The following is a 15,520-nucleotide window of genomic DNA, read 5'->3' as shown; positions in this document are numbered from 1 at the left end:
ATTTCATTTCTTTGATTGCCGTATAACTCTGCATTTCGAAATTTGCAACATTGTTTTCTGTCCATGTGATCATAAATGAAATACCCATCAAACATCACAAATTCTCTATCACTTGATTTTGTCCCTATACTGCATTTTATTCTACACTATTTAAAGGGTTCACACAACACAAGGTCCTTAAAGTGCCTGAATTGAGCTTTTAGAACTTTAATAACTGGAATACCTCAAATCCATCTTGTTTTGATGAAAAGTGCTTGAGCTTATAACGGATACTTTCTTCCGTGTAATGTGTGTCCATCAAAGATAATGTGCACTCCACTTTCATTGAATAATGTGTCTTAATATCCTTTCTGATCTTTACAAAAAAGTAAAAAGTAATATTTATTACACAGTGGAGATACCTGGCTGTGATGCTTGTTTGACAAAACAGTTGTACATGATGGAGAATGTGCAACAAGCAAAACTTTTGTTTAGACTGCACCTTACAAACGTGCATTGAATGCTTTACCATCTTCCTACGCTGTGTGAGTATGTTCATTATTTTAGATATAAATGTTGAACTTAGACACAATGTCATGTCACTTAAATTGAACAGATTGCATGCATTTGAAACGTCACTTCCGTCAGCTGTTAAACAGCAAATGCCATTTGAGTGTTCCACATGGGACGATATACACTTTGCATACACTAAATGGCTGAGTGCATGGTATATTCTGTAAGTGCATAGTGCGTCATTTGGGACACAGCTAAGATTTTTTTAAAATGTAGCTAAATTCTAGACACACCAGCACACACATACACACACATATCACCAAACAGTATATGATCATCCTGTCTTTGCTGAAAAAAAGGTAGCCTACTAAAGCAGCCCATGCCCGCTGATCTGTGAGGACTGTTGGTTATCCATGCTGAGCTCCTGCAGTTTTGTCCCTGTCAACATAAGAGCGCCTTGTCTGGCTACAGCATCTCCGCGTGCGCGTGGATGACAGGAGAAAAAAATGTCACGGCTGCGCGCGTGCACGTGCCAAATCTACCGATCTCCATCTTTTTAGTGTGATACGCAAAAGAAACAACACATTTTCAGGAATGCATGTATTTATTATTTACTGAGATGAGGAAAATGATTCCACAAGTTATGCAACGACGCATCCACAGATTATATGTAGCTTATTTGCCCATATGGAGCATACACTCAGTGTTTTCAAACATGGCAATGTGTCTAAAGCATATAATAGCCTAATGAAAATTATACATGATGAATTAATATAATAAAAAACAATTGTTGAAATGCTGAAGCAGAAACCTAGTGATCCAGGTTATATTAATAAGAATACAAGTAACTATATGCTATAATAAATAACAAATAATAATATATTTGTAATAATATATACTATTTATGTATATTTTTATAATATTCTTTACTACTTAAATAATAATATGGACAATTTGACATGCCTCCCCCCCCTTCAGTACCTCCCCTATGTGCTGCCTAACTCCATCACATCCCTGAACGTGAGCGGTGTTGCTGAGGAGCACTTCTTTAAAACCCCGACACTTCGCTGGAGCTGTTCCCCAAAATCTCTTCTAACGATGGAGACCAGTCTCGGTTTATTCCCTGGCTCCCATTTCACTCTTTCTACCTGGTTTATTCTATCCTCCTTTTATCTTTTTCCAAATTTAAACGCAGATATAACTTGCGCACCATGCGTGTCGCCAATGCAACTGAATAACGGAGGGAATGTGCATCTGCGCGACCCGCCCGATATTGGGACATATCCGAGACAGGATAAAAAGAAACACAAGCTGACCACAGTTCTTTACCCAAATAGTGGAGTACTCGATGGACGCGCGGCGGATGATTTTCCTGGGTTTGATAGGGACGTGAACGCGGAGGGGCTTAGCTCTAGTGCACCTGTGGAGAACTTCACCGAGCCAGCTTTGGATGAAGAATTGTTTTCGGATGAATTTTTGGAAAGTGAATATGAGGTCAATCAAAAGGATGCCGAGTTAAGGAGAGTCCAAAGAAGCGTTCCGGAGCAACCCGAGTTTATGGAGAGCGCACGGAGGAGCAGAGATGCCCGTTCGGAGGAGCAGAGAAAAGGCACCGGTCTGCGCATGGACGGGCAGAGTAAACGTGCCGAAGTTCGCTGGAACAGGGATGATGATGATGATGATAATGATGATGGCAAAGTATCGGATTCAAGAACAGACGAACACAAACTGGTCAGCAGCACTTTTGCGCTGGCTGGAGACTCCGCGCACAACCATGCAGTCGTTTACTGGTCCGGCAAAAACAGCAGCGTAAGTCCGCAACATCCAATTCAACTTGGCGGCTTCAATGTGTAATATCACCCCCATTCTAATATACAAATCACAACCTTTATTACCACAATGTTATTTGGCATATTGTTTTTGTTGTGAGGGCTCATGATCTCAGTTGTTGTCACTATGAAATCACGCACATCTTGTGTCACCATGGTGTCTCTTAGTATGTGTTAACCACAATGTGTCCTGAAATAACATGCTAACCCCTCCAACATAAGAGAAATGTTAACAGAAATTTTTGTTTTGTTTAACCACCTTTTTTCATAGCACATGAAGAGATCTGATGCACATTATTGCAATTATAGTCTTTGATATGCTCCTTTTGAATTGCATTCAGTTGAATTGACTGAAGGAGGAAAAGTCTGCAAATATGAATTTAATGAAGAATCCTTTTGCACTGTCAGTAATCATTTTCCGCTTAACTGATTTGCTTGTAGAGAGAGAGCAGGTTGTTGGCTGGAGGCTCCTGGACTCAGCACTGTCTGTCTGTTGCTGCCTTGGGTGCGAGACAGGCGAATGGTGCCCAAGATTTTTTGAATTGGCAAGATAGGAGACTATAGAATATTACTTCTCAATAATTCAGAGATCCATCTATCCGATTTCGAGTTGCAGGCAGATGAGCCAAAATAACCCTATCCTTAGATACAAAAAGGAAAACCAATGGAAACTTGTGCTTTAAGCAGGTCTGGATGTTATTTGGATTTGTTATTCACAGACAGGTGGTGTTTGATGACAGTGATTCCACTTAGCTGGTTAGCTGTTTAAGACATACAAAATGTGTTGTATGTCAGTGCGATTTAATATAATCTAATTTAATGTGCTTTATGCATACTGATACATCTCATGTGTCCATATTAACCTCTTAAAAATGAAGATTGCTCTAAGCTATTTGTGTCACAATCCAATTCAGGTGAAGTCAACAGGCTCTTTAGCTATATCAGTGAAATAAATTCTTCAGTATACGAGGAGGGGTAAGTTATAAATCAGAGTCAATTAAACATCCCGCTGTCCAAAGCCATAGCTCAACCTTATCACATGAACCACCTCATCCATTATTGTCTTTTGTAGTTGCACAAAAAATGCAATAAATCTAAAGAGATAGCCCACTGTTTTCGTGGCCCGGTCCAGGCATAATACACCCAGCTTTATTGTTTAGTAACTGTCAGTTAAATAGTCACAGCAATGTTGGGAAGGGTTACTGCCCACCAGGTCCCCTCCCAATTTCCCTCAGCTGTAAATCTCCAATAATTATGTTCAGGACTGAGACGGCCATTTCGAAAGATTTTGTCCTGTTTAGGGACCTCAAGTATATTTTCCCTGCTTGCATGCCCATCAGAGAGCTTTGTCTTCATTGGCTGGATGTTTTGCGAGGGCGTTTTCACACATGGTTCATTTGAGCACTCCAAATGGTCGCAGAGCGATATAACGTGTATATGTGAACAACCCAAATGATCTCAGACCCTCCAAAAAGTTCCCACAAACAAACCGAACAGTTAATTTTGGGGATTTTTTGTGGTTCGATTGATTGTTGCTATGTGAGGGCGAAGAGGTACCAGTACGTTATGCTTTTTGTTATGATATAAGTACCTAGAGGCTTGCCATAGAGCTGCATTACATAATCGCCTTATCGAGATCTAACCACGATTATTGAGAACTTTAAATTGCACTCACATTTTACGGTCCAAATAAGAGAATTGTAAGCGAATATAGAAATACCATGATTACCATGACTACGTCGTTATCTTATTCTGGGCACTCCAAAGCGAAACCGGCCGCAGTCAGAGTAGTTTCTGACGTACTGCTTTGAAGCGCTGTGATGAACGTGCTGTTTGCTGAGGTTCGCACTAAACTCCCACGAATATACAAGTTTTGATAGTGAAAGCAATTCTATCCGTTTCATTTTAATTTCATGTTTGCATATTGGCTAATGATTTGGGATCATTAATATATGCAGTGTTAATGACATGCAGGAGGAGACACCTGCTTTATTTCTGTTGTGAAACATATTTTCAAATAGTCCTACACACTCTCACAGCAAAATAGTAAGAATTTATGCAACTTTTCTAAATTTGGCTAATTCATATGATATCGTACGTCTGCACTCGTATGAATTCCTATGACTTTCACGACAGCCAATGACGTCGCTGGACATCGTTTCCATCTAATGCACGACAATTACTTAGTTCTGTCACACACTTTACTGTTCGGATAGAGGCGGGAACCGGCAGGACAGTAAACAAAGTTTAATAAAAACTCAACATAAACATTAACAGACACACATGCAACGGGGCTGTGTGCATTTTTCTCTTTCTCAAACTGGCGTCTCCGGCTGCCCCTTATCGCGCTCTCCCGCTGATCAGCTTATTCAGCGCCAGCCGTGCGCCATCATGGCCCAGCCACGCACTCCTCCTTGTCACATACTGCACTCATATTAGCTATACAATGCTTAACAGTTTATTGCGTATTATGAATTAGTTTATTAATTAGAGTAATAATGAAATATTAACAATGTTCATAGTAACCTAATAAAAGGAACAATATTGACACCTATTATTTTAAATACATATTTAACATAAAGTTACCATACAATGGTTCTTAGCAGTGTACTCTACACCATACCAGCAAAAAGCATGGTTTTAAAACAATATTATTATATTAAATGTTCTAAATACCATGCTTAATTTATAGTTACTGTAGTGAAACCATGGTTCATTTTCTGTAAGGGTAAACAAAACAGAATTCTAATATTTTTTCACAAATGTAAATTAAATTAATAATAATAATTTGAATTATGACAAAAAGTTATATTTTAAATTACCCAATTTTTTTATTTTATTAGAGGCATCTGTATTGCTTCAACCATATTGGAATTGAAATTATTAGTCTCAGATCTATAAGAAAATAAATAGTATCAATCATCCCTAGCCCTGGAACATAAAACATTAATGTCTTTTATTTTGAAATTCTCCAAAGTCCAATGGTTTATGTCTCACACACACAATCAAAAAAGTTATCAACACGCATGGACCTGATCATTTAACATACAAATTACAATGATGGTGAAAACTATAAACAACATATTAAGTATAAAATGAGCTCTGAATAATCAGAAAAAGACAAATACCTGAAAGTTACAACAAATAAAATAACAGCAGTATATCTAAAATCGGCAAGAAGTAAAGCTAAGCAGTACACACTAATCTGCATAATTTATTCATAACGCAAAGCATTGCCGGTAACTGGAGTGCAGCTTCGTATAACTGTATTATTAGACACAGATTGCACACCTTGCTTGATTAATGGGCAAATTATGAAAAATATTGCTTCGTGGCTATTTGAGTCTTTGAGGCTTATTTTGTGTACAAACAAAAACTACACTTGTCAATTCATTAGGGCATTTCACGTTTTCTCAAGAATAATCTGCTGGGGAAGGAATTAAAACATTGCTGATATAAAGATGCAAAAAACTCACATAGAGGGAAAATATGAGCAATTAATTTGGAAAATAAACAAACTATCTGCAAAGATCTCTGCTCTCCAAAATGTACGTGTTTATTCTTTACATTTGTTTAGAAATATACAGTATATTTCGAGGTGTTGTGTTTATAGGCCCTATTTAAAATATGTAATTTTATTTATAAATCATACAGTTACCCAGTAATTATCCAGTAGTTAATATGTGGTCAGTTTCCATGACCACATATTAACTGACACAGGTTTATTTGTACTTCTAGAAAAATTTAAAGGTGGTCAAAATAAGGCGATAAAATGGTGATTTGTCGCAGCACCTAAACTACACATATTCCCATATGCATGCAAGCACATTTTAACCTAAAATCGTCATGTTGTGAAAAAATTAATCTACTGGACATGCTATTTGTCATCTACCGAGCTAGACAGTATAGTGCTTCTTTTTTAGTGCTTTCTATTATAAACAAATCTGCTCATTATGTCTGCAGTGGTTCTGTGATGTTTTAAAGTTATGACAATTTTCACACCGGGGGGGTATTCATGATTTTGCCTAGGACCCTACAAATCCACAGGCCGCCCCTGCATGAAGCTGTAGAGTCTTGTAGCACTATATTTTCATTACTAGTTCTTCTGGAGGAACTGATACATTAACTATCAAATATTTGGACACATCTGACCGGACTATGTTTCTTGTGAGCTTAAAACCCTTTGATTAAAACCTTTTGATTGGTCTATGTTTACAGCAATTCAAATCACTGACCCTATTACCTGAAGCTTAAACATCACGTGTTGTTGAATGTTGACATAGTGTTAAAAAAGTTAAAAGAGTGAAGTGACTAACTAGGTGGAGAGAAAGATCCACTCCACTGGAGCTTATCACTTGCTTTTTCAGGTTTACATCACTTATTTATATGCAGCATGTATTTATTTCATGATTCACACATCCCATGAAGCTTTGATGTCATGCATTCAGGAGGAAAATAAAGCATACGATTTGCATAAGATCCAGGTTGTTAGCCTGGCACGCACAAATGGATTCTGATATAATCTTGCTTCATGAAGATTGGGTCATTCTTATAGACCCTTATGCCACATGCTCCAAGGATCTCTTTGAAACTGTAACACCTCAGTGAATATTTAAGTGTAAAAATACAGGCTTAAACTGCTGTGGTAAATTAGCTTGAATTTTGGGACTTGAACCCGTGACCTTGGCATTTTTACCAGCATGTTCTACCAGTTGGTGTGTTAAGCATTTTATTCAGGACTATCTGGAAGATTTTTTTTTTCTTTTATTATTTACTAAAGGGATAGTTCACCCCAAAAGGAAATATGTGTCATTATTCACTCAACCTCAGGGGCATAGCAATAATTTCAGAAGTGAGGGGGACAGAATATTCAGCTCAGCGCAAGATGAACAAATATATATATATAAATATATATATTTATTCTGATACTAGGTTGCATTTCATATACCAAGCTTTTGTTTTCATATATACACTGTAAAAGAAGTCATTTTTATATTGAGGATCTGCCTGATCTAACCCTAAAAATTACTTTTGTTGGTGTAACTTATAATAATCAGGTTGATTCAGTCATATTCAATTATATTTTTAATAAATACATTTGTACATATGCAGTATATAAGAAAGTGATAATTAGGGATCATTATTGTTAAACAACAATACTGCCCTTCAAAGGCAAAACACAGTAACAAATAAAACATAAATAATATGGAGAATTATAATATACAGACCTACTTCAGGAGGAGTCAAACTCCGACAGTAAAGATTCATAAGGTATTATATCTAATAATCATTCAGTGGAGACTTTAAAGCATTGAGAAATTAATTTGTTACCCCCTTTTTCCTTGTCCCTGCCATTATTACCTTTAATAAACTGGCATGCTCTGGCACAGTTGTGTCACCGACTGTTGAATGAAAAGTGCAGTGTGATTGCCAAAAGCATGCGTAATTAACAGAAAGCTTCTTCTACTTTCGGATGTGAGCTATAATATCATAGTAACATCATACATAATCATCAAAAACATCAACTTACTGTACATTGCTTGATGTCACAGTAAAAACAGGAGGGGAGAGTATTTTTCTACATTGAGTTTGTGATTAATGACCGGTGGCTGAGATCCAGCTCAGGTGAGTGACAAGGTCACCATTAGGCATGTAATAAAAAATCCATATATTGATTATTAATCGGCACGTTATTTTATCAATACAATTTTTGCGGCATCAATATATTAACATCAGCCGACATTGAAATTAAGCCTAATCCTAATTCCAGTTCACTCAATTGGGCTTCTGTTTAATGTCTGGCGTACTAGCATTGGGAGACCACAAGGGGGTGATATAAAATTTACTGAAGCAGTTCACAAGGCACAGGTATCATAACACAGGATGGGTATTTTAGAGCTCCATGCACATACACATACTCACAAAAGTTACAAATGTTCTTTTACTTCAAGAATGAACAAAGCAATGTTGAAGAGTTTGCAGGTTTGTGTGTGAAACTTGTGTAACTACAGAAACTGAACTATTAGAGATTAATATGAAATTTCTCTGTAAGTAACTTTGACAAGGTTTCATTCAAGCTGTAAAACCAAAAAATGAACTGAAAATAGATTGTGCAGGCTATAGGAAAGATGCATTTACAAAATATATCATCCAATCTTTGTCCATTGATAATGATTTGGGTCAAATTAAATGGAAAACTATCCAAGTTGCGCTTCAGATTTATGAGCAGCCTCCAAAGACAGTGAGCAATTGCTGTGTATGTACCTTCATTGAAAATAACTGTTTTGAATATTAGATCGCAACATGTCATCTGCCAGATTCGTTCGGTGTGCAACCCCCTTCAATTTACCCTGCCAAAAAAGTTGTGTTGAGAGTTATGTTTGAAAAGACAAAGACTATTTTGCAACAAACAGCCCTATTTATATCTGAAAAAATCGTAAAAAATATCTATAATCATCAAGAAAACAGTCTTATTATTGATGCGTGAAAAAGGCATTGATACCAAGCCTAGTCACCATGGAAACGATGCTACATGGCGAGCTCATGTAGTATGTGGTTGAGCTTTCATCTATCAAGAGATTGATCAGTGACCATTTAATTATTTGTGTTGCGACACAGAAACTCTGTAGTTTGCTAGTAAACAAGCTACAAAACTACAGGTCTAGGGAACTATACTAAACAGGCTGTTTAGTAACAACTGTCCCTACGCATGATGTAATATAATGTGGGAGTTAGCAAAAGACACTCGGTACTATCCCTAACTGTGCCTAAACTACATCCTAACAGCTTGCATTTACACATATACACATTTACTGTATAAAATACACCATTTAAACACAGTGCATGGGACGAACTTTGGATTTATTAAAAGTGAGGGGGACACATCCTCCATGTATTCTACACCAATGCTCAATCTCATGTTGGTCCAAAACCATTTGACTTTCTTTCCGCCATGAAACAAAAAAGAGATGTTAGGCAAAATGTTAGACTCAATCACCATTCACTTTCATTGCATTTTTTTCCCCATTCAATGAAATTAAATGGCGACATTGGCCATTTGGTCATTTTTAGGTGAACTATCCCTTTAAATACATTCACAACTCATCTGAATATTGTCATCAAGGATGGTGGAGATTCCCTGGCATGTATCCTCCGGCAATCGCTCCGCTGTTTGGTGTGAATCCAGATTGCCGTGTGAATTGGGGTGCAAATGGGATGAAGACAGTAGAACAGTGTTGAACGCTTTTGTTGCAGCCCCCACTTTAAAGATGAGCTTTCTAGTTTCACGTATAAGGCCTCCTTCACTCCTCACTCAAGCCATCTGTTCTGCTTGTATATGATCTTTACATAACTGAACATGTGTTTCAGGATTGAGGACGGAGGGGCTTGCCTTTCTATACGAATTGGCTATTTCGTATGGTCTCGCACGATGTTGTTGTCGTAAACTCGTACGACTTCATCACGTGCAAATTCCTAGATGTCTATTGCGGAAGTTAGCATGAGTTCCGCGAACGAGGCGTTAAGGACATACTTATTAATATTATGCCATTACCCAAACCCCTTATCTAAACTTAACCAATCAGTAGTGTGTTTAAACATGATAGGAAGCTGTTGTGTGTGGCAGAAGCAAGTAAATGTCGCGTATTAGTTGGAAACGATGTCCAGCGATGTCTTTGGCTGCAGTGAAAGTCGTAGAATTTCGCATTGAGAGTGTGTTGGCTCATAAAGTAGTTGTTTACCTTTAGGTGATCCTTCAGGTTTACCAGTTTCTGTCTCAGCCTGCCGGATGCTGTGTTTGTTGAGTACTCCAGCCGTGTATGGACTAGGATAATGTCCATTCTGCTGTCCCCTTTGCTTTTTGTTTCTGTTGTCTCTGTTGGACTTTTCAGCTTTATGATGAAGGCCCAGTTGGGGTATCCACCAGACTTTGTGTGTAGGTTTTCTGTTAATTGTGGTGTTACCCTGCATTCTGTAAAGCAGAATTCTGTGAAGTACATTTTCAATGTTAAGATACTTTCTTGTATCCCAACTTGAAGTCAACTTGAAATTAAAATGGACTCTATTAACTTCCTAAATATGTCCCTGGTCTTATTGTGAACGATTTATCCTTGCCAATTATGACAAAGAAATAAATGTTCACAAAAACTTAGTGCTGAAAGATTAGTAGAAATAAAATCGAAATTGCAATATGACCTAGTGCAATTATCAAACCGTAATGTTTTGTCTGTAGTTTGTAGAGTTTTATTTTTTGTGCATTAGGGTTAGCATATTACACAATCAATTTCTTGTTGTTAACAAACTCCTGTGTGACCTTTCATTAATGTTGATTTGATTATTTTAACACTTTTGACAATTTTAAGCATAATAATCTTCACAAATATCTTTAAGAGGTATTTTATTAATCAGGAGCTATTTTCAGTGGGCTGTAATCCAGAATCCAGAATTCTTCTTTTAATGAGGGAGCGTGTCTATATTTAGAATGTGTTTCACAGTAGTGGAGTGTTTCTATTCAAATTCAACCCATCCTAAACCATCCTTTAGTAGATATGTTATTTTATATTATTAATATTAAAATGTGTATCTTTAGAGTATGCAAAAATAGATAAGATATGTCCCTCTTCAATGGTTTGCTACCCCAACACTTCACTTTCAAGCACACTTCAATGTTTAAAGCACTCTTAGCCAGGCTAACAGCGGTTAGCAACTCAAGGATAGATTTTTGCTCCCTCCTCAACAGCCCATTCCTGAACATGATTTACTGGGACTAATGCACTGTAATGTGGTTTGTTTATTTAGCGTAGATGCTAATTACTAGTAAAAGAGGCTATGTAATGTCATAAATAATTTAGGTATCTCATTGTGATATGCCCTCCAACCTCTAATTAGTGTTTACACATTTGTTTTCCGGCCATTTTTAATGCAGCTGAGGTTCTTCTGGTGAGAGTTGTTGGTACAATCAGGGCATTAATCGCTGGATTGCCATAGGAGCCAAAATCTTAGCTGTCATACCAAGATTTGTGGGTAATATACTCAGCTCTCTCTGAGTAAATGGCAATTTTTCACAAATGAAAACATTTGTAAAATGTCAGGTAAACTGAAAGGGATGGTTCACCCAAAAATGAAAATTCTCTCATCATTTACTTACCCTCATGCCATCCCAGATGTGTATGACTTTCTTTCCTCTGCTGGATACAAACGTATATATATATATATATATATATATATATATATATATATATATATATATATATATATATATATATTGTTGGTCAGTACAATGCAAGTGAATGGTTTCCAGAACTCCGAAGGTCCAAAAAGCATATAAAGGCAGCATGAAAGTAATAAAAGTAACAAGGTTAAATCCATATCTTCAGAAGCGATTTGATAGGTGTGGGTTAGAAACAGAGCAATATTTAGGTAATTTTTACTATAAATCTTCACTTCCACTTCACATTCTTATTTTGTTTCTTGCAATTTGAATTAAATATGCATATCACCACCTACTGGACAGGGAGGAGAATTATTATTAAAAAAGTACCCACACCTATCATATAGCTTCTGAAGATATGGATTTAAGCACTGGAGTCATGTGGAATACTTTATGCTGCTTTATGGACCTACAGAGCTTTCAGAAAATCTTCATTTGTGTTCAGAAGAAGAAAGAAAATCATACATCTGGGATATTATGAGGGTGAGAAAATTATGATTTGTTATCATGTGGTAACATCTAAAATTACTGGTTTTATTCAAGTCAAACGTCATATTTAATCTGATTAAATCAATGTGGCAGGGCGGAGGGCGGGGCCGGGTCGTGATCCTACACACCTGGTCCCGTATTAGGCTAATTAAGCCTCCGTGAGGGATAAAGGTCGACTGCAGAGGATCGTGCGGGATAGAGAGATCATTTACGGACATGTCCGTTATGTGTGTGTTTATGTTGTCTTTTAAGTTTATCATTAAACTATTATTTATGTTGAAAAGCCGGTTCTCGCCTCCTCCTTCCATTCTCTTTCTGTCACATTCCTCATTGATTGGTCCAGGGGAGGGGTCTTTTGTCTCCTCAGGTGTGAATTACAATCCATATACATGATAGTTCACGACTCCTCACATATGACCATTCTAACACTAAAAGTGTCTTACAAAAGTTAAATTACTATGTTGTTTTGTATGAATGGCTTAATTAGCCTAATACGGGAACGGGTGTGTAGGATCACGACCCAGCCCCTCCCTCCGCCCTGCCACAATCAACCTGAAAAATTAAGGTTACACCAACAAAAGTCATTTTCATGATTTAGATCAAGTAGAGTTTAGGGTGCAACTTTTTTCTGTGTATTAATTTAGACAAGAGACATATAACTAGACAAGTTATTAATTATCTCTATTAATTCTCAAACATTGCTCTATTTGTTTGAGCATGTACACAAACCCTACATAACAACTTTGGCTCAACCAATGACATGAATTTGGGGTGGGGCTATTAGTTTGTCTGACCAATAACTAATTATTGTTTATAAATGTATTAGGTTTAAGATTAATTTATTGATTTTTAGTTGTTCCAGTAGTGGCACAGAAGTCACAAACTTCATCTTTAAATATTTGAGGCTCTTTGTGGAGAATTCAATGATTCAACAGCATTATGAAACACTGAAAAGGCTAGGGCACTTATCGTCACAATCTTTTCTATTCAGAACTGCAGAAAATGTAATTTCCTTTCATCTACCTCTGCGTTTATACTACATTTATCTCCCTAATATTCTGCTCCTCAAGTGGTGCGTGGCAGGGAATAACACAACAACATATCAGCCGCATCCCCCTCCATTACAAAAAGCATCATCCACTGAATGAGAATGGTGAAGAGTCAGTTTACAAGCCACCTAAACGTAGCCATTATCTCCATTGTTGGGGGCGACAGGGACATAGTGAAAGGGCTGGGCCCTCTCGAGACAAGAACACTCCGGCGTAATCACACGCTTGGTCGCCGAACCCAAGCAAGCATCAAGGGTGTCTGTGAATCTCCCTGTCCTCCTGTGTTAATTACACTGATATAACAATGTCAGATGTGATTTTTGTTTAATCTCTGTTGAGTTAAACACTTTGTTCCCAACTGGGTTGATCAGGCATATTCTCTTTTGCTCTCTCATATCCCTCTATCAATTTGGCTGTGTGGCAGAGTGCTAAACTCTGAGGTAGATTAAAATAACACTGTGCTATGATATCAACTACATATCTCTTTGAATTAATTTGAAAGCTTTACTTTCAAGCCCCCCCACATGAGACTAAAGTCATCTGATATCAATAGCATAATATAAGCTGTTTAATTTTACATGAAGGTGGCTGCCTCGTGAGGGCCGCCATGTTGGGATCACATGACCGGCTAAACACTTCTTTTTTATTTTCAGTCAGTAACTGAAAATGATTGCTTTTGTGTGATGCTCCATTCATGCCAGAAGGTGTCAATATTAGCCATATCAGCCAGCATGACAATAATAATAATAATAATAATAATAATAAAAAAAAAACTCTTTTCATATATGATTAAGTTTATTTTACCTGTCCATGTGTTTTCAAGGTGTACTTAGAAAGTTGCATTTGGCATGTTATACAGACCATTTTAAGGATGTAAACAATAACAAAGGAATAAAACGCTACTGTGTATGTCTGGTCCTGAAGGATTTCCTGTAGCGGCATCTTTATAACCCAGAACCATCAAAACAAAATGACTAGAGCATAATTTTTTTGAGTCTATCTACAGCAAAACAAATAAAATACATGCAAAAAATAATCAATGAGGAAAGAATTTAAGGCTACAACCTTTTTTAAAAGGATTCAAACGTTTACCTGAAGTGACTTATCTGGATGTGTACCATTATCTTTTAGACATTGACTACTATACGTGAAAGGCGATGAAATCTTATCGTAGTTTAGATGTTTACAAGTGTTTTCTCAGTGAATATACTCCAAATTAACGAGCATGCTAAACTCTACCATACAAACCTAGAATTAGTTGGCAATAAATTAGTTCACCTACCAGAGATAAAAATGTGTGCCATGTCCCAAAGTTGTTAAAGGTGCTGTAAGTGATTTTAGCCGTTCTAGATGTTCCCCAAGATGAGCCGTTGGATTAGCCACGCCCTCTTTCCAAAACCTCGCACTCCAAATATAGCAAATGAGCTTTATTGAGACTGACACAAGCAGAAATGGTTGTCAAAAACAACAGCAGCAAAATAGCATCTTCAACTGACAATGTTATGAACAACATGACATAAAAATGGCAGTAAGCCTCAATTCGCTGCAACTACAATACTTTAAGAACACAAAATGATTGACAGGCAGAAAGCGTCATTGTCCACCGACATTTTTTTTGTTTGTTGTTTACAGTGTCACTGTCACAGAGACCGGCAACTCTTATTTCATTAATATTTTTCAGGGAGTAGTAAGTTTTTTTTCTATACATTTTCATGCGTATTACTTCCCAAACCAATGAATATCATTATGAAATGGTTGACATATATATATATATATATATTTCATATGTGTAACTGTTTGATACTGCGTCTGAGGATCCATACTTCCCTACTGTATAGTATGCCAAAAACAGTTTCCCAATAGTGCAGTGTATCCGAGTCCTCAGTATTCATAAAACAGTAAGCGAGAAATACCTGGATGATTAATATTTCCAGTGAGATTCTGAAGTGCGGATTGCCTAGACACTTTACGATCCAATAATCCTTCGGTGTGTAGGTCCCATAGAGGAGGGACTAAGATGAGAGAGTGCAGGTAAGTGACGTGTTAGGTGTCAGAGATCTGTGTCAAGGAAAATTATAAAAAAAAAGCAATAATAACAAAACTTTTGTTTGTATATTGCTTCAGTATTGTTGTTAGTGACGCTTGATCCTACGTGGAATGATTATTTCACGGGTTTGCCCAAGTTGATGTTGTTTTATTCTCTGATTTAAGTGCGGAGAAGGCTGCGACTGACATGAGACCTGTTAATTTGAGGATTATTGCAACCGAAGACAATGTGAGACTCTGAAATCAATTCCAATGAGGACTCTGAACTTATACAGGATTGCTAGCCTTCAACAATGTCTGATTTCTTTAATAACTACGGACTAGGACTTTCCTCCATTCTCTCACAAACATCATTTCACTGGAGTTCTCCATCGCTCTTACAACATCCATTTGTTGCACCTGTAACA

General features: G+C 37.1%; 1 protein-coding gene across 1 annotated transcript in view; it reads left to right on the top strand.

Moving 5' to 3' along the window:
* The first annotated feature begins 1,590 nt into the window (after window positions 1-1,590).
* sorcs3a (sortilin related VPS10 domain containing receptor 3a) overlaps window positions 1,591-15,520 on the top strand; it is a 336,334-nt gene continuing 322,404 nt past the window's right edge. Inside the window, exon 1 of the mRNA XM_052126718.1 lies at window positions 1,591-2,301. Within this exon, the coding sequence (XP_051982678.1) occupies window positions 1,591-2,301 (711 nt within the window). The remainder of the gene's footprint in view (window positions 2,302-15,520) is intronic.

The sequence above is a fragment of the Xyrauchen texanus genome, chromosome 5 (genome assembly GCF_025860055.1).
Source record: "Xyrauchen texanus isolate HMW12.3.18 chromosome 5, RBS_HiC_50CHRs, whole genome shotgun sequence".
Lineage (NCBI taxonomy): Eukaryota > Metazoa > Chordata > Actinopteri > Cypriniformes > Catostomidae > Xyrauchen > Xyrauchen texanus.
This window is presented reverse-complemented; position numbering and strand designations above follow the sequence as displayed.